Genomic DNA, 24,298 nt, shown 5'->3' on the forward strand with positions numbered 1-24,298 from the left:
GGGGGACGAAGGAAGGAAGCAGCAGGGCCCGGGGCTGCCGTGGCTGCCGTGGCGGTGCGCGGCGGCGGGGAAGGGGCCGCTACCGGCAGCCGCACCGTGCCGCTGAGTTGCCGGGTAGCGCCCGGTTGCGGCAGCCGCGGTGAGGGGATTGCGGGGGGAAAGGCGCACTGGGCCGGGGGGCGGAAAGCGGGGACGTCGGAGGACATCCTCCCCGAGCTGCTCGCACCTCTAAAGATGCCTAGAGCGCTCTCCGTACAGGTAGCTTGGACAAGAAATGGCAGGTGTATCTCGGCAAGGGCAAAGGAGACCGAAATCCTGGTCTCTTGAGCGTTTCTGTCAGCGCGGCGCTGACACGCTGCCGGGGCTGGGGAGTAAAGGGATTTCACGCTCGGCAGAAGGCACAACCCCTCAGGCCACGCCAGCGGCTGTCACGCCGTCGGTGGAGGCCCTCGCTCTCCAGAGGACACGGCCGCGGTGCCACCCTGGCTCCCCACGGCACCCGCGCTGTCGGCGCCCGTCTGTTCCCGCTGCTGCCGTGCTGCCACCGAGCCCTCCGCCGCCTCGGCTTGCGTCACCCGCACCCTCGAAGGGCCCGCAGTCGCTAATTGCTGCCTGGCCTTTCCAGTGGCATTTGCTTTTTTTGCAACAGAGGCACCAACGCTCCACTTACACTAAGAAGTCACATGAGCCGCTGAAGGCCTGGCAGTCACGAACCTGAGCTCTCAAGGACCCGTGACATCTGCATATGTAAAGAATCTTTACGATCTCACCCTAGTGAGGCTTGGTCTGAGAATTCCCACCCGTGTTTACAGCGAAATGGTTACAGTGTAGCAGTTCTGTATGCAAACACTTAAAGCAATTTGACATTTCCGTAAGCTTAGGTATAAACAAGGTCTTCCCTTAACGTTTCTTCAGTGTTGTGGCATCTTTAGTTTATTTGCTGGGGCTTTTATGCATAGACTTTGATTACAGCAAAAATCTGCATATTGACAATCTCTCAAGTAGCAGCATTCAGACTGCCAGAAGTAAAAACACAGTTGTCACTGCTGCATAAAGTACACAGTGAACAATTTACTGTAACACCGTAATTGTAAAGAGCTCTGCAGGCCCAAATCTGTGTACAAACTATAATCCTGTTTTTTAAAGATCAAATGTGACAAAGATGATCCCAGTGGTTGGTCTATTCTCTGACTTGAGCAGCCTTTTGACGTGCTGTCGTGGTAAACCCTGCCTTAGAAGCCTGGCCTGGTGTGAATTGGTGGATGTCAGGAGAAATCTTGCATCTGCCTGTGCTGTGGCACGAATTAGACTCTAGCTCTGTTTGCAGGGTGAGTAAATAAGTGCACCGTAAGGTGGGCTGCAGCTTTGTGTGTGGGCCTGAGATGGACTGGTTGCAGCAGCCTTTTGTGGAAGGGCCAAAAAGGCAAGTGGATTTTGTCAGCTCCGTGGGATTGCGGTGCCTTCGTAACCCTGCAGGTACGCTGCAGTGAGGTGCAGGCAGCTTCCATCTGATTCATCCTATGTGTGATGCACCTTTGATCGGCGTGGCTGCACAGTTCCAGCTCAGCGAGCAAGGCAGGCTGTAGCCAGTCTCCCCTGGTCTCCTCAGGTACAAACAGACAGAGATGCCCTGAAGGAATCACAGGGAGAAATGTCAATGCGTTTCTCAGGTGGAGCGTGTTTCTCTCTTCAGAAAGGCAGTGGCATAGCACTCTTCAAAATGCAATTGAGGAAAGCACTTGAGAAAATTTTTGTCATTCAGGCAGATGCTTTAATTGTCTAACCAGTCAAGAGAACAGATCCCGATTATTAAACTGAAAGAGGGAAGTATCTTACAGCTACAGCACAAAAAGAAAAAAAGCAGGTACTCATCCAGTTGTGTCACAGAACTTTTTACCCAACTCTCACTTATTCGCTTACTTAAAAACAGCAGTTCAGCTCCGCGGAGCACTGTAAGGCAATCAGTTAAAACCCCTGGTGTGTAAGCATTGCCGCAATACCGATGAGTACCCACCAGTAGACACTGTAGCAAATTAGTTTTATACTAATGTTCCCCTTCTGCAATGACACAAGAAAACCTTGCTTGAGTGAAGTGTGTTTTAATCTATTACATTTGTGTAAACAGAGAATTAAATTGTAAAGCACAATTCAAGTGGTAGAGATTCATGAAGGGGTTTTAGGAGGACTTTAATCACCTTCATCAATCCTCTACTGTTGATGAAAATGACTGCTACTATCATTTGCTTGAGCTAGTTAGCCCGCGTTCATTCTACATGTTAGAGGATAAGGATACATTAATATATTAGCTTCAAATGAAGAAAAAAATCCAACTCTGAGAAATCACCAGTAGGTGATTATGCTTTCTTAATACACAAAGGAACAATAACAATACGAGTAGTTTTTAAACCAAAAAGGTCATGGGTGTTCAGCTCTCTCCTCAAGATTCTTTTAGGTCAATGTCACTCCCGAAAGGTTACTTGTCCCCTGAAAATATCTGATATTCTCGATATTCTGCTTCCATCATCCTTATATAGTGTTATTTTAATTAATATTCTGTTATTTACTGTGTGATGTGTTTTCCTTCACAGATGACAATGCTGAGGATTTTTTTCTCCAAAAGAAAAAATTCATTTAGTTGTCAGTCCTAATACTTACAGGCACTTTCTTATTTACAATTGAATAATAGTTTCAGTGGGTGTTTTGAATAACTAGTTGCAGAATTGGGCTTTCCAGATCTCCTTATAGAAAGGAACAGTATTTCTATAGTACACTCCACAAAGGTCTATGAAACACATAACACAATATAAAAACTGCTCACCTCCCAATGTTGTTTATTAAGACATAGCATTGTAAAACATATCCTTATTTGATGTTGCTAAGGTCAGTCCCTAATGAATAATTAACATCAAAATACTAAAACTTAACATAGGAGCTAGTCAAAATTCAAAACATTTTTCACAGACATTACAGCTGCTGCAGCAATGTTTCATGAAGTTGCTTTTTTCAAATATGCAATAAGATCAGCTCTTTCATCCTTCTTTTTAATTCCAGCAAAAATCATTTTTGTACCAGGAATATATTTCTTAGGGTTTTCCAAATACTCCATCAGTGTATTCTCATTCCAGACAACTCCTGAAAAACAAAAACAACATAGTAAAATACAAGGCTGGCCAAACATCATATATTTATGAAAATATCAAGGGTCTCAATTCAAAGGTGTGATGGTCCTGAACATAATGTGCCTAGAATGTGGAATATGAGTGTAAATGATAGATAATATAAAATGCACAAGGTATATACATTGTATCACTTTAATAAGTCAAATATAAATCCTTTTTGCATCATGGAGAGATGCAGTTCTTTGCACCATTTCACATAAAACTACTTACTATATTTAAACTAAGTATCTTTTTAATTCCAGTATACAGAAGGTTGAACTTTAATTTCATACAGTTGTTGAAAATGAGCATCTACAGATTGACATGAAATTCATCAAGGCTGTACTCCACTGAAGGGCGTTAGAAAAAAGAGTTGTCAATGGCCAGTTCCTGGAATCTCTTGACAGAAGTTGAAAAAACATTAGTGTTTCCTTCCAGCCCTTCTAAGACCTGTCTCTATCAACAGAGGCCTACTGTTTACTGAAGACTACTGAAATACCTATAATGACATGTTCAAGTTTCTCTTCTGTCCTCCAGAGCTGTCTCTTCCTATTGTCTGAAGTGGATTTAGGTATCACTTTGTTGGCTTTCTTTTCAAAACTTGTACTAACATCTGAATGATTTGTTTGCTGTAGTTTTAATGAAAAAAAAAAAATTAATATATGCTGATGATGTTTCGTATGAAGGAAGTCCCACTATAAAGTGAATGTCACAAAACATTTCCTAAAAATCACAGAAAAATAAAAAGTCAGCCAATTCTAAAGCACTTTAGTAGCCGGAAAAAAAAACCAATCCAAAACAAAGGACTGTGTCTGTAATTAATATCTTCATTCAAATAATATAATTTATATTCAAATAATATAAATAAAACCAATGAAACCCACATATAATTACTCTCAATTTTTAGATGTTCCACTGCATTTCAAGGCTGTCTGTATGAAAAACATAAGACAAGTCATAGCTTAGTAGTAGGTGACAGTATTTAGTCAAGCGTTCTGAGGAAAACAACTGCAGCACAGCACTGTGCCAGTAGAGGGTAGTGACCAGCAAACAAAATCTAGAAGTGCTCTTAAGAACCACATTAAAATCTGCCCACTGATACTACAAAGTTCTGGGAAACCTTCTGACCTGGTGTGCTAAATACTGGTAAAATTTCTTTTTAAAAGAGGGACTGAGGATTTTTGTTTCTGAAACTATAGTTCAGATTCATCAGCAGCCATATAAAGTAGACAATTGTGAGAATAACTCCTTGTGAGTAAGGCTTTCTGTTGTAGCTCTAAAGGAAAGGGTTTTTTTCATATATGTCCACTCCAACACTGCACCTCATCCATGTCATCTGCTATTTTTACCTTTGTTTTTGTTAGCATCTGAGTAAGAAAATCCTGCAGCTTGTCCTGTTTTGCGGCCAAATAAACCCCAAAGATTTGGTCCTGTCTTGTGCTTTCCACCTTTGTCAACTGTGTGGCACTGAGAACATTTCTGAATAAAGATCTTCTTGCCTTTTTCAACATCACCCATTCTGATCTATGTAAAAAAAAAAAGAGGGGGAAATTTGAACAATACTGCAGAAAAGTTCACTGTTGCTAGTCACATTTATCATCTGCATTTTTATAAAATATTTCTGCCTTGCACAGTAATTAAAAAATAATGTGTCCCAAAGTAATGAAAATTTGACCTGGACTTAATTGTAAAGGTAAGTTTTTGGGTAAGACTCTGTTAAGCTGCACAACTTCTCAACATGATCTGGTTGCTGATGGCCATGAATTAAATTTTTTTGTTATCCCATTTATGATTAGGGAAAGCACCATTTAAAAAGAATTATTATTATTTTTCCTGCCTCTCTGAGAGGTGCAGAATAAAATAATTTGTTATTCTTATCTTTGGAGGTTAAGGTAGCTCAGAGTTCCTCGATGGCTTTTCTAGAGCTACTTTGATGGTGAGAATAAAGTTCAACGTACTTTTGTCCCGCAGGCTGATCTAAACCACAGCAGCACCTCAGGGTTTCCCTGCGGGTCGCAGCGTCACTTAGACTGTCCCCAGAGCTGCAGAATTCAACCCCTACTACAGTCCCTGGCACGACACCCACATCATAAACGGGACGTCCCGTGGCAACGGCCTGGACGGAGGGGGAAGGTGCCTGCGAGGCACGAAGAAGAGTCGGGCGCCTTTTGGTCCTGTGAGGGCACGACAGGCACAGGGCCGCCCCGCTCCCGGCCACCCGCCCTGGCCACCGGCCGCCAGCCGCCGCCACTCCGCGCTCGGCCCGTCAAAGAGCAGGTGTCATCGAAGCGACGTCCAATCGCGGAGAAGACAACGCAGCACGTTCTCTCCGGATTGGTGCGTCGCGGGCCCAAGGGGCGGGATTAAGCATCGCGGCCTTTTGTCACGCGCTGCGCTAGCGGTCCCAACGCTCCCAACGGCCGGCGGGACGGCGGGGGTTGGACGGAACGGGACGGGACGGGACGGGAAGCAGACGGCCCTGTCACCGAGCCCCAAGCAGCACCACCCTCCCTCTCCAGGCGCGTTCCCTATGCCGAAACGCTTGTGTTTCAAACCAAGTGGTGGTGTGGCCCTTCCATGGCTTCGCTCCGCGGTGCCAGGAACAAACGGGGTCAGGGGCTGGGGAAAAACGAACGCACCGTTTGGTCTGGAAGGGACGTCTCCTCCCAGCCCTAAAATGCAGCTCCTGAGGAGTTGTAACCTTGCTTTTCTGTAAAGAGAGAAGAGGTGTGCAAAGAAGGAGCTTAATAGATTTTCCCAAGTATTCCTTTATATGGAATAAAACATAATCACTATAACTGAAATATATTCCTCTAAGAATTCTCATCGACCTTCTACATTACACTCCCCAGACAGGACGCCGTTTAACCCCCACAAAAACGCCATTCCCGAGGCCACTGCCAGGGCTGCACAGTGCTCAAAACACTGAGGACACTGTTTGAAAAATATGCCATTAATTTCAGAGAGTTCAGTTAGTTAGAAGAGGCTTAGCTGAAAAGTAAAATCACTGAAAAGAAGATTCATTCTGTTTTACCTCAAATCAAGACACAAGGAAACAAATCTATAATTTCTACAGTCACAACAGAAACAACGCTCTTGTGAGACCATTTTGCTGCGCTGTTAGACACAGGCAAGGCCAGGCAGGAGGTGTGATCGCTGGTACAGAGCTGGAGCTGCCTGCGGGCTCCTCTGTAAGGATGAGCTGCTGAGTTTAGTCCTTGGCTGAGGGATGTGTGGAGCAGGGTAGGGCCTGATGGTCAGGCTGTGCCTGCAGCAGAGCCCAGCAGAGCCCCAGCCTAAGCCCACCCAGGAGAAGAGGGCTGTGGGATCCCTGCACCCATCCAGGGGATCCGCGCTGTGGATCCCTGGCTCCTTGGTGTGCAGTGATGGGGGTCACGACAGCCCTAGGGCACCGACAGCTCCTGTATTCAGCTGAGGAATTCTTTATTTTTGAATCCAACTGCTGAAGATGTGATGAACTTTATAACAACATTGTATTCTTCATGCTTTATTAGCTGTGTGGTTATTTTCCTACAGAAAATTCTTTTTCGTGGATATTTTTTATTGTTTGTCTCCCATGAAATATATCTAATTCCCTGTGCCTCTGTAACCTGAGCATTCACAAGATGAACGTTAAGCCTCTCTGTTGCCTATAGCAGCAAAGACCTTGCCAGAGGTTTCTTTGTGGAGGAACTCTAAGACAATAGTGCTGTTTCAAAGGAGGTGGGTCACCGTGTAGAGTAGTGAGTCTCTGGCTGAAGGGGGCTCTTTAAAAATAATAATAAATTATTGCAGCAAAAGTATGTTAGGGAAATATTGACACAGGGTACAGAACTGGGAGGAGTGGTCGATACACCAGAGGGTCATGCTGCCATCCAGATGGACCTGACAGGCTGGAGGAGGGTCTGACAGGAGCATCAAGAAGTTCAACAAGGAGAAGTGCAAGAATCCTGCACTTGGTGAAGAGCAATCCTATACAGCTGTATATGCTGGGGGGATGACCGGCTTAAAATTGCAGAAAAGGACTTGCGCGTTGTGGTGGACATGAAGGGGAGCACGAGCAAGCAGCGTGCCCTTGCGGCAAAGAAGGCTACCAGTATTCTGGGCTACATTAGGAGTGTCATCTTCAAGACAAGGGAGATGACTCATACCCACTACTCAGGACTGGTCAGGCCGCACCTGGAGCACTGTGTCCTGCTCTGGGCTCCACAGTACAAGAGAGACAGAGACATACTCAAAGTCCAATGATGGGCCACGAAGATTACAAGGGGACTGGAGCACCTCTCATACGAGGAAAGGCTGAAAGCGCTGGGACTGTTTAGCCCAGAGAAGAGAGGGCTCGGGGTGGAATTCATAAATATGTATAAATATCTGGAGGGAGTGAATGAAGGTGGATCCAGACTCAGTGGTGCTCAGTGACAGGACCACAGGCAACGGGCACGAACTGAAACACGGGGAGGTTCCACCCGCGGATCAGGAAACGCTTCTTCACTGTGAGGGCGACCGAGCGTTGGCACAGGCTGACCAGGGGTGCTGTGGAGTTTCCCTCCTTGCAGACACTCCAAACCTCGGCCCGGGCGGCCCTGCCCGAGCAGGGGGTCGGCCCCGGCGGCCTCCGGAGGTTCCTCCCGTTCGGTGGCTGCGTGACACCGCCCCTGGCCGGGCGCTGCCGGCGGAGAGGGGGGTCCCGGCAGCGCCTCTCCTCGGCACCAGCTCTCCGTTCCCCTCAGCTTAGTCCTTCCCACTCGCCCGCTGCCGCCCCCGGGGAGCAGGTGCCCGTCTCCCGCAGGGTAGAGGCGCCGGTGGCCCGGGCAGGCCGGCAGGCAGCTCTCCCCGGGGAGCCGGGTGCGCCGCACTAGCCGGCCAAAGGCGCTGAAGCCCGGCGTGGGGCGGCCGGGGAGCCCCGCCCGCCGCAGGCGAGGCCGCGGCCCTGAGTGGGCGCGGGGAGGCGGGAGGGGCGCGGGGGAGGCGGAGGACATGTTGTCTCCCCGGCGGAAAGGGCGCTGCGGACGTTCCCCGCCGGCTCCCGAAAAAAACCAGCGGTCCCCGGCGCCCCGGGAGCCCGGCGGCCCCGCGATGGAGGAGGGCAATGGCTTCCGCCTGTCGGCCGAGTGCCTGGATGAGCCGCCCAACAGCCGCGTCTTCGTGGTGCTAGGGAAGGACACCGGGGAGGCGCTGATCCGGGAGCGTTTCTCCCCTTTCGGGGACATCCAGAACATCTGGCTCCTGCGGGACAAGCGCACCAACGAGTCCCGCGGTATCGCCTTCATCAAGTTCGCCCGCAGCTCGCAGGCCTGCCGGGCCATGGAGGAGATGCACGGCCGCAGCCTGGTCCCCGACACGAAGCCCATCAAGGTACTGCCGCCGCGCTATTCCCCGTCCCGCTGGGGAGCGGGGCCGGGGCCGGGGCCGAGCCGGCGGGGTCAGCCCCGCTTCCCTTCCCAGCATGGCTGCCGCGGAGGGCGGCAGGCCTCGGCCGCTGCGCCCCGGGCTTGCCGCTGGAAGGTAGCGTGGGCCTACGCGGGGGCACCGGCCGTTGTGGGGGTGTTGTCACCCTTTTGGGTCGAACCCGGGGCGGTTTCGGCCGCGGGGTTGCGGGGTCGGTGATGGTGCTCTTCAGGAGGGGCTGCCCCGGGTCCCACCCTTGCCCCAGGTTCCCACGCGTGGCATAAGCTGCAGCAGGCCTGGGGAAAGTGCAGAACCTGGAAACTAGCTTTTCTTTTTTTTTTTTTTTCTGTTTTTTAACCATGAGGGAGTCTCTGTGGAATATTCTAAGACAGTGTATTTTACGTATCGTGAGCAAAATCAACGTGGATAAATAGAACTGGTTTTACAAGTGTATTTTATATCATTTTTGTATCTTGTGCACAGTGATTTCAAAACAATTATGGGGCATTTTTAATCTGTGGAACTCACTGGCAGCTTTCAACCTCTTGAATTGTTTTCATATTCCCCAAGTAATGGAAAGATATGAATGACTTCGAACAGTGAAAGAAGATTTCCCTGTGTTTCCTTTGAAAAAGCAACTGAGTCAGTAAAATCTTTTCTAAAGAACTTGTAATTAGAAGCCAAAAGATCAGAGTTGAATTCCTTAGTCCCCCCAGAAAAAGAATTTAAGAGCTCTGTGAAATCAGTTGCTTCTTTTGCATAAGAGGCTTATTTTGAAAGTTGTTGGTATTTTTCTGATTTGGTTGTTCTGAGATTGTTTGGGTTTTTGTTTTGGTGGGAATTTTTGTTTGTTTTGGTTTTTTCTCCTGGTTGTCATCTGTAGTTTATTTCAATAATGAAAAAGGATTTTAACAGTTACAGATGTGAGATGTTACAATCCTTCATAGAACACTGGACCTGCAGACTTTGGCCCAGCTGAACAGTGAACTGCAGTAGCAAGGTTTTAATAAGCTCCTAGGCTTTTTTGTTTGCTTGCTTATTTTTTTGTTACTAGTGCTATACTAGGCCTGTTGCAGTAATGCATTTTTTGCTACCTCGCATGCCACCTGTGACTTTGTCAGTAACACTGAATCAGGCTTTGATGTTCCTGACCATTCTTCATTAGCCCTAGTGAGAACTTCTGCTGGCTTCTGTTCTGTTTGGAAAACCATTTGGGTTGTATTGTATTTGTAAGTCTTTTGTCACAGATGCATCTGTGATCAGAGATACTCATTTTTTCTCCATATTAGGAAAGCTAGCTTATGTGAAAGATAATGCAAAGACTTGTTGAAACAATTTTTCTTGCTTGCTGATATGTAGTTAAGACCTTTTCTCCAGTAATTAATGTCTGTGTAATTATTTCATTAGGTATTTATTGCACAGTCAAGAGCTTCTGGAAGCCACCGAGATGTTGAAGATGAGGAACTTACACGAATTTTTGTTATGATACCAAAATTCTACACAGAGGAAGATCTGCGAGAGAAGTTTAAGGTATTGATTCGATATTTGTTAATTGTTATTTTAAATTGCCTTTATTCTAATTTATTGGAAGGGCTTAACACATGGAACTTTAATGCATTTTCAAATATTGTAAATTAATATGCTTTTAAATTGTTCTAGATGTATGGAGACATTGAATATTGCAGCATTATTAAAAACAAGACTACTGGAGAAAGCAAAGGTTTGGGCTATGTGAGATATTTAAAACCATCTCAAGCTGCCCGAGCAATTGAAGAGTGTGATCGAGGTAAAAATTTCACTTAATTCGTTCAAGTTTTTCACAGTAAGTGTGTATCATCATAAATGTACCTTTGATTTTTAGTTTTGTTTGTGGGCAAATTATTTATGGTGTAAATACATCTTGAGACAAAGTTCTATTGCAAATAAAAAATAGTATTATTAATAGTCAGTGAGGACAGTCACCTGATTACATTCTTGCAGGACCAAACTGCAAGTAAGATCAGTAAAAAGAGTTTGGAAACAGATGGAGTTTTCTTTCATGCGTTAGTATTGGCCTATACTGTAGGCTTCATACACAGGAAAACCTCATTTTAATATATCCCTGGGAATATGCATTTTTAATCAAATGTATTTGATATAAAATTAATTCATATATAAAAATATATTTGATAATCCATAGGGATTCTCTTGGGATTACATTTAAGAACAAGTTAATCCTAATTAGAGTTTGGGTGTGTGTGGTTTTATAGTTTATCTTTTGTCTAATGTCATGATTAATCTGTTGCAGAATGAAAGACTTTGTACGCTTTATGACCAACCATTTGTCATTTATGCTTTACTACCAAAAAGGTGTTAATGAATTTGAGTGAGTGTGGTGGAAGGCCACCAAGGTTGTCAGGGGTTGAATCACATGACTTATGAGGGGACATGGAGGGAACTGGACTTTCTTATCCAGGAGAAAACAGGGTTTGGGGGAAATCTAACAGCAGCCTTCCAGTCCAGCCTCCTGTTCAATGTTTGCTTAATCACAAATATGAAACAACTGTGTGTGTGGTTGGTTTTTTGTTGTTGTGTGTTTTTGGTTTTGTTTTTTTTTTTTTAGTAATATATGTGGTGGTTCCACATCATATCTATCCTAAGTGGTTCTACAACAATTATAGTTGTGACAATTCTTGCATAGAAATATGAATCTGAGAGTACTTAACAATTAAATTTTAATTCCTTTTTGCTGTGAGGTTAAAATGAAATTGGATAGCCTGAGAGTAATACTTATTTCTTTCATAAAAGCAAAACCTCGATCAGTGCAAAACATACGTAAATTGCTGTTAAACATGGAAGTTCAGATGATTGCCTCTGGAGGGTCTCTGAATCCTATCAAGTATCATAGAATGGTTGAAGTTGAAAGGGACCTCTGGAGGTCATCTTGCCCAACCTTTCTGATCAGGCTGGGTCACCTGGGCACTGTTGTTGCTCTGGGCCATGTCCAGACAGCTTTTGAGTATCTCCAAGGATGGAGACTCCACAACCTCCCTGGGCAACCTGTGCAATGCTCAGTCACTCTCACAGCAAGTAGGCTCTGTTGTGCTTAACTTGTGACTAGGAGTGGTTCTATGTAGAAGTTGTTAACTTTCACACAATAATTATACCAGACTTGGAGAGTTATAGATGAGTTATTTTCCTTAAACCAGCACTTACAGAGTTTTCTGAATACAGTACTTGAATTATCCCATCAGATAATTCAGATGTGCTGAGGTGTTGCTATGTGTGTGGTTGTTTCTTTCAGGCTACAGGGCCATTTTGGCTGAACCTAAAAATAAGTCATCTGAGTCTCTTGAGCACGATTACTATAGTAATAACACAAGACAAGAACCAAGAGGAAATACGCTTCCATTTTGTAAGTCACAGTTTTTTATACTAAAAATGATTTGTAGTCTTGAGTATGGTCACAAACTAAGAATGCAGTTTGGAAGAAGGAAAGCTAGTGGAGACTTAGGTCCACACTTAAATAGTAGATTGGTTGTTGGAGTTAGAAACACGCCAGGCATTTCATTTCTATATTTTTATAGCTTGCTTTGCTCTAGTTGGTCGATTATTTTGTGACTTGCATTGCTGAAATAAACACACTACCTTTAGTATATAATTAGCTTAGATTACTTTATAAAGTTGGGGGAAAAATATGTATGAAATGCAGGCATGCTAGTGTGATGACTCAAGTTACTTATTTTTATGTTGATTCTTGAGGTGGGCAGCCTGAGTTTTGTAGTTTTGAAAAACATGAGAGCAGAATTCAAGAGTCGGTCTCCAAGCGCCTGTCAGTGGTGTCGCGGCTTCCCTTTGTCCAAGAGCAGTTGTTCGCCCTCTTTGATCTGGTCCCGGGACTGGAATATTGTGATGTTCAGCGAGATCCTCATACCAATAGTGGTAAGTAAAAGTACAAAAAGATTATTTATTTTTTTCTGTGAAGGGGAATGCCTTTTAATTTTACTTCATTTGTATTGCAAAATACAGTATACTTGTTGGAAAGAATTAATGTTTTAAGTATCAATTGTTGCTGCTATCACTGTTGCATAAACCCAAAAATTCAGTTTTCTTTGAACGCCTGTTTACATATGGCCTTAAATACCTTTATTTTCAGATAATAAAATCTCAAGAAGGACAGAATCAAAACAATGGGAAGTGTGTTTTAGTTAAATTAAGTTTATAGTTTTGGGCAGAATAAATAGAGAAAAAGTTTCAAAAATTATTAGACATCTAGATTAAGTGTTCTCTAAACACACCTTTTGAGTTTTTATCTTGAAATGGAGCGATGGTGTGTCTGTGTGTAAAAACTGACATAAGTAAACTGGATTAAATCCTTCCAAAACAAATCATGTTTTGTATTGGAAAGATTGTTTTTGTTTAGTCTTCTCGTTGTTTTGTTATTGCTGAGAAAAATGTGGAAGAGGTCTCTTCTCCAAGAAGCTTGAAATGGAAGTAATTCAGAGAATTACAATGTAACTTTAGAGCACTTCAGATTCACTGTTGATGGGATAATTGCAATTTAAAATGAAACTATGTATGTTTTTGTTTCTAATTCAGGGTTAGGGAAGGAGGCATGTTTTCACTTGTGTTGCTTTATTAGCATCATGTCAAGTTAGCATAAATAAAGCTGGTCTGTCACTAGTTAATTCCACTGAAGTTTTCTTTACAAATACTACTGATGTTGCATTAAGTGATGTATGGTAAAAAGACTTAAGAATTTTGTATCAACCATGACTAATGTGGAATTTAATCCTATTGCTTTATATGAGTGTAGTTTGTTTTTAGGATTTACCCATATCATGCTGAAACTGTGTGCACTGTATTTGCAGGGTACGCTGTGATTCAGTACAGTACTGCTGCGTCAGCAATATATGCCAAGTATAAATTACATGGTTTTGAGTATCCTCCTGGAAATCGATTAACTGTCATTTTCTTAGAAGATGGGAGTGATAGCTCAGAGTAAGTATCGATATATAGAGATAGAAGGTTGTAAGTTGTGCTTTGGAGAGAAAAATTGAAATAAAATTTTAACATACAAAGTAACAGCAATGTCACTGTCATCTTGTTTCACATTTGCAGATAGTAAATTAAAATATATATTCTTAAGATATATTGTAAAATATAGGATTTGGCAAGAATTTTTGTAAATGTCTCTGTAATATCTAGCAAGGCTGTGATGTGTTTTTTGATGAGGTTTTTTTTTTTTTTTATTGAAACCAGATTTATCTACTTGATTTCTTGGTTGTGTTTGTAGTGCTGCAAATAGTAGCCTTGTGAAGCACATCTGTAGAGTAAAACTGTTGGGTGCTGAGGATCAGATATCCCCACTGTATGGGGATCATCAGGTTTTACTTTGCCCATCTCTAATTTGTTGCTGTGCCCATTACAAGTTGGGGCAGCTTAGGTACGCTCCTGAAGTTAATATTTTGGCTTAGTTTCATCCTAAAGGAATCTTGTTCATGTCAAACCTATTCTGGGATATGAATGCAAACAGTAAGGGGAGATAATGGGAAGGTTCACTTCAGAAGTGCATGTCAGATCTAAACTAAAAAAAAAAATAAAAATTGCAACCATCCTTCTTGCAAACAATTCCCTAATTCTTCAATAATTCTTACTGCTTTGCAGTCCTACAACATAGGCTGTGAATCTGTGCAAAAAGTACAATTGCTTTTTCTTAGTCTGCAACAGAACAAAGCAAAATCACTGGAAAATGAGAGCTGAAAGTACAATTTAATAGTATTCTGACTTCTGAATTGAATCTCTGTGTTCTTTATTGAAACAGGTGAAATTTTTCTGTCCCTTCTGCCTTTTAGGCACCTTTCATAAGTTGTAGTGGGCTCTGTAGGGTTAATGTTTTGTTCTTATTTCCCCCCCTCCCCCAGAGCATTAAAAATGTGAAGAGGTTTTGTATCTCTATATGTATAAATGTGTGAGTGTTTTCAGTAAGTGGCAGCTACCATGCATACTTTCATATCATGTCTAGAGTGTCATGAAAACCTGACTTGATTTTCATTATCTAGGTGAGCCTACAGATTTCCAGAGATACTTTCAGATATGCATTAAATTTTCTCTTGCTGAATTTAGTATTACCATAACTTAGCTCTTTCTTTAAAATAGTTTATTATGACTTCTTGTTGCAGACTTATCAGAAAAATGGCCACGCAGCTGGTAACAGCACAGGTGTCATCCACATTGCGGAATAACAATATAAATGTTCAGCAGTATAGGACACCTCCTGTAAGTTAATATAGTGGTTACTGTTAATATTCTCCCAAATTGTTGTAAGAAACCAGATATGCCAATGAAGAACACTGCTCAGTTTCTTCTGTAACTGTTCTAGATGCTGCATTTTTAAGATGTACCTCTGGTCGGTTTGTACATTTTTATTCCTCATAAAGGTGTCTGACCTTATGTGGATTTTTGTCTAATTTAATGAAATAACCAAAGTGAACAAATTAATTACAATGAGAACTGGTAGAGCCTATTTGTCCTGTGATAGGAACAAAAATTATAAATAAAGTAAAATGACTTTCACCCCATCGTTGGTTAACTTATACTTGCATTTTTTTCCCATTTCAGCAGTCATTTGGAGGAACTTCTGGCTCACAGTTACTTCAACCCCAAACAGATGCCATACTTCCACCACACAAAAAAAAAGTTCCGCCTGACACTTCTGTGAAGGAAAGGCTTTTCATACTTTTTCATCCCCATCCTTTACCCATAAATGTATTGGAGGATGTGTTCTGGTAAGAGTCCACTTACAAACAAGCCTTCTCGAACGAAAAAAACAACCACCATGAAATATTTAAAGTAAATGTTGAAAACTCTTTCCAGAAAAGACACTGCACAGTGATCAATAAGTAATAAATGATGAATAGGTAACAGTTGCTTTTTGAAACAAGAGTGTAATGGAATTCACCTTGAAGTATAGATGGATGACATCAGTAGAGCAGCTTTATTACTGATTAATATAATTTTAAGTCAAATTTCTAGTCTTTTAACATTTATTTTTTTTAGCCAAAAAATGTGGTACTTCAGGTCCTTATACCCTAATTTATTTGGTATTTTCTTGTACATATTTCTTTAAGGAATGTAACTATTTGGATAAATTTCCACGGTAACTTAGGAGAGTAAGTAGGGGGAGGGTTTTTTCTCTTATATCGTGAGGCATTTTGATCATTTGCATCTTACTGACACTATTTCAACCTTCTTTTCACACTATCTCCCTATGAGGAGCAAAGACTTGAGACAATTTTTACCATCTTAAAAACAAATCTATGATTCAACCGCTCTCGAGTATTTTATATTATTTATTTTAATCATACTCTTCAAGAAAAAGACACTTCCCTTTTCTAATAGCTGGCATTTGCAATAAATCTTTGGAAAGCTAAACTATTTTCAAAGCACTGGGAGAAGAAAAGAAACAACATGCCCTTTTGTTGAATTTAAAACTCTGCCTATTTGATATACTGGATTATCTTAATCAGATGCTGGAGGAAAAAAAGGCTGTGCACCCTAGTCTTGAATAACTTCAGCTATTCAGTTACTGAAGTTGTATAACTTCAGTATGAAGCAAGCAGACCTTTTTTTTTTATTTTAAATGGTCTTTTAAGGAACTGTCTAGGAATCTCCTGAGGACTTGGAAATCTGGATTTTTCCATAAAGCTTTGGCACTTGATATCTGGGTAATTTCAGTGAGACCTTTTCAAAGATGAATCACAGCTGAACATTTAAATGCAATGCAAGTTTAGCCTCTGAATTATCTGCTGGTTTGCCTGTGTGTGTGTGTTCTTTCTGGTTTGTTTGGGGGTTTTTGTTGTTTTGGTTTTGTGGTTTTTTTTGAGTGGCATTTAGTGTTTGGGAACTATGGTATTGATGAGCTTTACAAAGTCTTTTAAATTAGAGTTAAATCACTGGTCCTTGTGGTTCTATTGTAATATCCATAGAAAACATTGCCTGCGGACTTCTGGTTTTATTCCTATGCCTGCCTGGAATTCTAGAGAAGGGAGGATGAAAGCTGGGAGTTTTGGAAGAGGGCAGCACAAGAAAATATAGCATATATATGATAATGTAGTTTTTGCAGCTGCTAGATCATTTATACTTCATGTTGGATAACAAGTATCTATGTTGCAGCAAAACATGTAAATTATCTTTTTTTTCTGTTTTTTCTCCAGTCGTTTTGGACACTTGATAAAAGTTTATCTTGTGGCTGGAAAAAATGTGGGCTATGCAAAATTTGCAGACAGAGCAAGTGCCAGTGATGCCATAACTGCGTTACATGGCAAGACTGTAAATGGTGTCAGACTTAAAGTAAGGTTGGCAGACTCACCTACAGAAGAATCTAACAAACGACAGAGAACTTACTGAGCAGGTGAGTACCCAGTCTGAGCTGTTACTTAAACTGATGATCAACTTTGATAGGCAAAGTATTTTGAAGTTAGATATGAACATGTAACTTTAAATCTATTTTTATCTAACAACTTGAAATTTAGTTTGTGATACATGGGTCTACATACACACATATATATGGGTGTGTGTATGCTTATATATGCACACGAACACTTTTAGTAAAAATCTATTTTTATAATGTCTAAACAAATATGAACCAGTTGATTAACATCAATCTGGATGTTCATAGAAATAATCACTTTGTGTATATAAGAGTGTCAGTTAACATTGAAAAGAATATGCAAAAATAAACATTGGAACTGAAATCAGGTTGTGTGTGTCTTTTTTTCATTAAAAGCCCGTGCCCTTACAGTGGTGTTGGATAAAGATGCAGAGTTTGAAGGACAGAGGAAGGAAGGTGTAAATAAAAAAGGAAATGGGAAAGACAGGGCAGGTTGCCAAGTGAAACTGAAAGTTTGGGATATTTGGGTCATCTGGATACTCAGAAATCAGGTGTAGCTGGAATGTGTGAAAGTGAAGAAAATATTGCGGAGCCTGTTGTGGTGGAATTGAGTTGTATGTTTAAGATAATTAGACTGAGAATGTATTAGTTGATATTTGTAACCTGTGAAAGCTGGCTGAACTCCTAGAGAGGTTTTATAGACTTTAGGGACCAAAATTCACTTGTTCTTTTAAAACATTGGTTTTGATTCAAATTATAGCAAATTTCTTTTTTTTTTTTTTTTTTTAACATCATGACTATTGCAAAAAGAGAAATATAGTTGGTGGAGGAGAGGATGTGCTCTGTTGTCTACAAAGTAACTCCCAAATATTATTGTAGCTTCCAAAAAATTTCAGAAACTTCCTTATCTTCATAGGGGACATGTAGTTTTGCTTTAACTCATTCAGAAAACATCACATGAACTCCTGACTCTATTTGCATCAATATTGTACTTCTAAGCTTCACTTCTTGTACCTTTCTTTGTATAGATATTCTTTGTGACCCAGGGGATGCCAAAACCAAAAAAGATTTTGCTCACAGTGTTCTTTTCCTCCTTATTTTCCTAAGCACTTTATTGCTGTTTTTTTGATAAGCAGCAGTTACTAAAGGTGGCCTTAATCTTTATATACAACTTGCTTTTTTAGAACAATGGTTTTCTAGCATTTTTTTCCTGCATTGAATTGCAACTAAAACTCTTTAAACTTTTTTTAATCATCGACTCTGTTGAAACCAATTTTAAGTAACTTGTACCTGTGCTCTTATCTTTGTACAAAGGTTTTGTTTGTTTTTAATGTGATTCTTACTTCAAATAATAAAAGGCCACCCTCTTGGTCACTACAGGCAAAACTGTGATATAAAGTGTAATGTAATATCAGCTCTGCCTTGACTACTTTGTACTAGAAAAGCATAGATACGATATGCATCCAAAATTAGAAAGGTGATTTATCCTTACTTTTTATTTCTGTGTTTTTAAGCCAGACGAGAAAGAAGACTGGGAAGTTCTCTTCTGATTGTCAACCTAAAACTGATTTTTTTTTTTTTCTTTTTATTCACACACACACAAGCGTGCAGACATGCAAGCATACTTTTTTCCAGTGTGATTTTTGAGAATATTCTTTAAAGTCTGCAGCTGACAAAAGGTGCAGTGGTCACCAATGGGATTTTCAAAAGGCTAAAACTTACTTCATAATTCAAATTATCTTCAAAAATTCTAGTATATACCTATTATTGACTACTTGGAAACCTGAACTATCTTATAAGTTGAGGGTAGGGCATACGCATTTGCTGTTTTGTCATTTCACCTAATTAAAAAACTGGAGAAATAAGGTCGTGTTTGAAAAATAATGTTTTTGCACATGCAAAATTACAGCAAAGCTCTTTGTCCTTTCCTAGGTTTTTACATTTCTGTACACTTTCAAATAATAGAGTATACTAGTTTTAGTTTGTTCTAAAATGGGTACCCTAAATGTGGCTTGGACAGCTTACCTGTAATTCTTGTGTAAGAGACTTCTGAGTATTTCTCCTCTGGGTAGCCTTTCATCTGCTGTGTCCGTGCAGTAACAGAGGTAGAAGAGCTTTCTACATTTATTGTGTTATATCTTGTTACGTCCTGTACATCAAGTTCCTGATTCTGAGTCTCTTAGCAGATTGTCATAGTATCTATCTCTTCTTAGACAAAATTACCTGCTCTCTGTTTGTCCTTTAGCCAGTTTCTCAAATTCAAATGAAATGGTACATAAAAAGAAAAATTCCATCTGTGCTCCTTTTTAAAAGGGCTTGCTCAATTAAATAAAGCTCACTACTGTGTGACTCTGCATTGGACTGACTGACGAGTTGTGCAGTAGTTTAGAGACTTATATTTTGCTTTCAATTAAAGCTTTAAATTGTGCATGTGAAAGGGCATAGAATTTTCTCTACATCTGAAATAGTACCTTTTTCTTTTTTTTTTTTTTTTTAAGATGTGAGAATATAAACTTTTGTTCCTTTTGAATTTTAACTGGAGGAAATAATCTTCTTAGCTAAAACTTTTGTCAGTTTTCACTTAAGGAAATCATTACCTCTTAAAAAAATAAATAATTTCTAAAGTTCTGATGTATTGCTTGCCTCTCATCTCTAACAAGATGACTGGATTTCTGCAATAGCCTTTTCTATACAAGATTCTCTGATTAAAATCCCTGATAAGATCTGTGAATTCAATTGAATCTGTATGAAAATAAACTTAATTCAGTTGAATAGTTCAATGTAAAGAAACATTTATTATTTCAACACAGTTTTTATTGGACTTTTTGAAGTTTCCTCCCAATAATATTTTTCTTATCTAATCATATTTTTAAGTACAATTTACAAAATTGTTTCTTAAAAATGTTTTATGGCAATGGTGTACTATGGTAATGCTCTTGCAATGTAAACTTCTGATCACGAGAATAGCCTATGATCTTGCAATAACCTTTGTTTATCAGGATAATTTGAATACATGTGTATTAATATTGTAAACTAACCCATCTAATGAATTTTGCAGGCTCTGGGTCTCCTACAAGCCAATGAAAATTCAATTGTTTATATGAGTAGTTAAAATTAGCAGAGAAATTATGGATATAAGAGAACTTTATTGGTCTGTAACTACTTTAAGTTCTAATGTAAGCTTGGGGTTTTTTGGGTGAGGTTCTCCCCTCTTATGCTAAGTAAGTATTAATGGTGGAAATAACCACTTCAAACCATCTTTCTTTGAGTTGGTGTAAGCTTGAGAAGAAAACTACAATGTCTACTTCTAGGCAGTTGCTAAAAGCAGAAGCTGTCTTAATGTTCTTGGCGTTGACCAGCTTGTGCTCTCAACTCAGGTTTTTGCATTGCTTTGAGTATTTCATGAGAACCTCACTGCAATTGTCTTACGCCTGTTGTGTAAATTACACCATTCAAAAATCATAGAATCATAGAAAGGTTTGGATTGGAAGGGACCCTAGAGATCATTGAGTTCCAACCCCCCTGCAATGAGCAGGGACACCTTCCGCTAGACCATTTGATTACTCAAAGCCCCATCCAGCCTCGTCTTGAACATCTCCAGGGTTGGGGCACCCACAGCTTCTCTGAGCAGCGTGTTCCAGTGTCTCCCCGCCCTCGCAGTAAAGAATTTCTACGTAATATCTGATCTAAATCTCTCCTCTTTTGGTTTAAAACCATTACTCCTCATCCTATTGCTATACTCCTCGATAAAGAGTCCTTCCCCATCTCTCCTGTAGGCCCCCTTCAGGTACTGGAAGGAGGAAGGAAAGAATTTGGTATCTTTCAGAAAAATGTGTTGTGGAATTCTGATTAATGTCTTAATTCCAATTTAGTAGTTCTATTTAAATAACACTATCCTTCTGCCCCCCCCCCCCAAAAACAACCTCATCCCATAAACAAACCAACCCCAACAAACACCAAACCCCCAAACTCTTATTCTGTCATGAAATATTTGGTTATTGTTGTATTTTTATGATCCTTCTAAAAAGTCCTGTATCACTGATTTGATTTTGCATTCTTTTTTTTTGGTTAAAACTTCATTAAAATCTTGAAGTTTAACATATATTAACATATATATTTATAATGATTTATTTCATTGTAAAAATATTTTCAACTATGATACAATTACTCTTTTAAAATAAAAGAAATAAATTAACTATATTTTGTATCAACAGTATACTGCAGAAATGTACTGGCTTTCAAACACTGCTCACCCTTCCTTTAAATGCTAGGGAAGCATGTATAAAATTTTAATATGATTCTTCTAAATATATTAAAAGCCTTATTTATATGCCCTTGTAGCGATTAAGTTTTCATATAAATATATTTAAAAATAGGTATGTTGCTTTTTGATACTATTTTTGTACTTGTGTTTTTTCTACAGAAACTAAATAATGACATGACCCTCAGCTAGCTGACTGACTGACTGAAAACGTGACTAGACATGGTTCCTGTGGACAGTGACAGCTTTTTTTTTTTTTTTTTTTAATTGTTACTTAGTTGATCTCTTTCTATATATATGGTACTTTCTGGTTTTGGAAATGCAGGCATGCAGTTTTGAAAATTATCTAGGCATTAAAAATTGTAAACTGGTGGTTGTTCTTGTAGTAGTCTATAGTCTTGTATTACAGAAATATTTCTCGTGTGTTTAACTGAATTCCTCCTCTAAGATCGAAATTACAACAGTGGGGGAAATAAAGGAGTCAGCATTTTGTGGCTTGACTGGTTAATTGATAATGATTCATATTATAACTTAAAATAGACAATATTTCTTGTGATCCAAATTGCATTGAAAACTGAAGTAAAGCAGTAAATTAAAATAAAATTAAATAACTGTTTCAGAAGCTGCTAACGAATCTGACAGTATGAAGCTGGATTTAAGAAAATAGCTATAATCAAGAAAACTACATTCTTAAATATTTTGTTGATTTGGGCCAAAAGTATTCATTATGTTTTGTATGCTGTTTAGTAAGAAGGACATTTGACTGTGGGTCAGGCTACCAGAGCTGCTTGCTATGTTTATCCTTTCTTATCCTGAGGTCTTCTGGTTATAACTGTGGGGAAAGTATGGAGTCTGGGGGTGTTTTTTTGTTTTGGGGAGTTGGGGGGTTTTTAGGTCTTTTGTTCTCTGATTTTATTTTTTTTTAAGAAGCTTTCAGTGCGTATGTTGTTAAGAATTGGGCAACAGTGTATTTCAGCAGGATGAAGAGGATTTCAACATTGATGAAGGGTAAATGAAGATAGTTCAAATAAGTATTTGCACAGATACCTTTCAAATGCCAAGCGTGTTTCTGTGTACTCCTGAATTCTGTTTGTTGAACTGAAAATATCCTGGTTATTAAAATAATTTATACAGATAAAATTGATAAATTCCAGTTGTATGCACAGTAGAGGACAAGCATGCTTTCAAGTGCATCCTGCTTCCCAGCATCTCCAGTCCTGTCCCTTGATCATCAGTGTGGGGAGAGGCAGTGGAGCATCCTGTAACTTCCTCTGGCTCTGAGCGCTTTCAGAAAGATTTCCTTCCAAGAAAGCCCCAGCCTGCAGGGAAGCAGGAGTGAGAATGCAGGTCTTAGTCCCTTAGTTACCAGGCACCAGGGATAGTGAACTGGGTTTCAGAGTAGGTACAGCCAGCATACACAATTTTAATGTGATGGGAGGGTTGGGTCACAGGGGAGACAGAGTGTATGACAACCCATTGTAGATCTGGATAGTGGGGTTTAGTTAAGAACCAACAAGATTTGAGCTTTTATCCTTGCTTATAATGTCATGCACTTACCTGCTTCTCTCCCCTCCCTACCAGCAGTGTTAAGTTCCTGTAGCTTTGGATTCCCCACCCAGCAGGGAAATGTGCTGCCGTCAGGAGGGTTGGGCACAAAGTTGTGTTTGTGTTGTGCAGCTGCTCACAGCCACCAGCCTCGGGTCTCACTGGCCAGTGTCCCTGGGCAGCCTTTGGCATTTGTTTCCATGCAGCTCAGCGAGCTGACCACCAACATGCCAGCCACCCCGCTTCCATGATTCTCACCTTTTGATTTTCCAGCCCCTTATTCTTTCCAAGAATGCTGTTTCTTATCAGAAATCTTCCTTGCAGCTTCCTTTCTGGTGCTCCAAGCCCCTGACTTTCCCAGTCTCAGTGGTGAATGTGCAGAAACACGGCACCTTCTAATTGGCATCTTTGTCTTGTGTCTCTATTAATTTAAGCTATGTTTTTACCTACAACAGGTGGCCTTCTTTTCTTGTGTTGTTTCTTTGGTTTTCAAAGAGAAGGAGGAAACAAGAAATTGGGAAATACCTCCAGCTGTAAGTAGCTGAAAGATCTGGGTGTAACCCTTTTTAACTCTTCTCCATTGTTTTACAACAGCAAAAGTCATGCACCGATTTAAGCAATGCCCCTGGTTGGGGCTGGAACACAGAAGAGGGAGCAGAAGAGCAGAGCCTTTGATGCAACATTTTAACTGGAACATAAGCTTACTCAAAGCTTACAGCTTTGCCATTCAGTGGTTTACAGTCAACAGTCTTAAAATACTGCAAGGATGCAAACCTAGATTAGCCATCTACTAATGTCTTGTGACTTCAGCTACTATCAAATTAATGTAATTCGAAGAATATTTGCATGCAAAGTACATAACACTTCTTATGCAGCACATATTTTTAAAACATTTAGTAAATTGGTCTCGAATACAAGATACAGCCAAATTCAACTAGTTTTTATTTCCTGCTCCTTATAAAAAGAAGTATCAGTAAAAATATTTTTGCATTAGAGAGGGTATATGAGAACAAGCGCTGTCATTGCAATAGGTTCAGAGGTTTAAATTTTAAGTGACAGAAACTATGAATTTAAAAAGCCACAAAGCAGTGTTATTTCTTATGTTAAAAGAATATTAAATATAAAATCCTCAAACATTAGGAAGCTGCAGAATAAAGGTTGCCTAAGAAACCTCCTTTTGCTTCTCTCCATTCCCCTTATACGTGTGTTACGATGCAGTCCTTGATGACTCACCAGCATTTTTCCCCAAGAGCAGTTGTTCATTCAGCACGAAGAACAAAATCAAATCAGGGCTGCACAGTTAAAGCAGCCTGTAAAAATTCCTGCTTAATTTGTTGTAGATGTTAGAAATTACATAGTGAATAAAACATACTTATGGTTGAGCCTGGAGAATGGGATCTTCTCTCTGACTCTGGCCCAGAGATTGTTTGTGAGAGGGGTTGCCGTTTCTCTGGGGTTCCTCTGGAAAAGTCCTGTTTGGGGTTGTTTTGCCTGTGGTTTTTTTAATGTGTGGGTTTGGTTTTGGTTTTGGTCCGTCCGTCCCCCCCCCCCCCCCCCCGCTTTTGGGAGGACATG

The 24,298-nt window shown here is 40.5% G+C and overlaps 2 protein-coding genes across 6 annotated transcripts in view; one reads left to right on the forward strand and one right to left on the reverse strand.

Annotated features, from left to right (window-relative positions):
- Positions 1–4,669, reverse strand: part of PDE11A (phosphodiesterase 11A) — a 144,936-nt gene extending 140,267 nt beyond the window's left edge. Inside the window, exon 1 of the mRNA XM_014954698.1 lies at positions 4,508–4,669. Within this exon, the coding sequence (XP_014810184.1) occupies positions 4,508–4,669 (162 nt within the window). The remainder of the gene's footprint in view (positions 1–4,507) is intronic.
- A 3,181-nt stretch (positions 4,670–7,850) lies between these two features.
- RBM45 (RNA binding motif protein 45) overlaps positions 7,851–24,298 on the forward strand; it is a 24,282-nt gene continuing 7,834 nt past the window's right edge. The window contains exons 1-10 of one of the 5 annotated variants that reach the window (XM_014954736.1): positions 7,851–8,513; positions 9,954–10,076; positions 10,206–10,332; positions 11,830–11,940; positions 12,288–12,467; positions 13,397–13,526; positions 14,708–14,804; positions 15,150–15,313; positions 16,742–16,938; positions 21,341–22,318. In XM_014954736.1, coding sequence (XP_014810222.1) covers positions 8,136–8,513; positions 9,954–10,076; positions 10,206–10,332; positions 11,830–11,940; positions 12,288–12,467; positions 13,397–13,526; positions 14,708–14,804; positions 15,150–15,313; positions 16,742–16,934 — 1,503 coding nt within the window. In that variant the 5' untranslated portion in view covers positions 7,851–8,135 and the 3' untranslated portion in view covers positions 16,935–16,938; positions 21,341–22,318. Of the gene's footprint in view, positions 8,514–9,953; positions 10,077–10,205; positions 10,333–11,829; positions 11,941–12,287; positions 12,468–13,396; positions 13,527–14,707; positions 14,805–15,146; positions 15,314–16,741; positions 17,282–21,340; positions 22,319–23,317; positions 24,091–24,298 lie in introns of those variants that run through there. The other 4 variants (XM_014954734.1, XM_014954733.1, XM_014954735.1 and 1 more) reach the window with 4 other exon arrangements.

This window comes from Calidris pugnax, unplaced genomic scaffold, assembly GCF_001431845.1.
Source record: "Calidris pugnax isolate Ruff unplaced genomic scaffold, ASM143184v1 scaffold103, whole genome shotgun sequence".
In the NCBI taxonomy this organism is placed as follows: domain Eukaryota; kingdom Metazoa; phylum Chordata; class Aves; order Charadriiformes; family Scolopacidae; genus Calidris; species Calidris pugnax.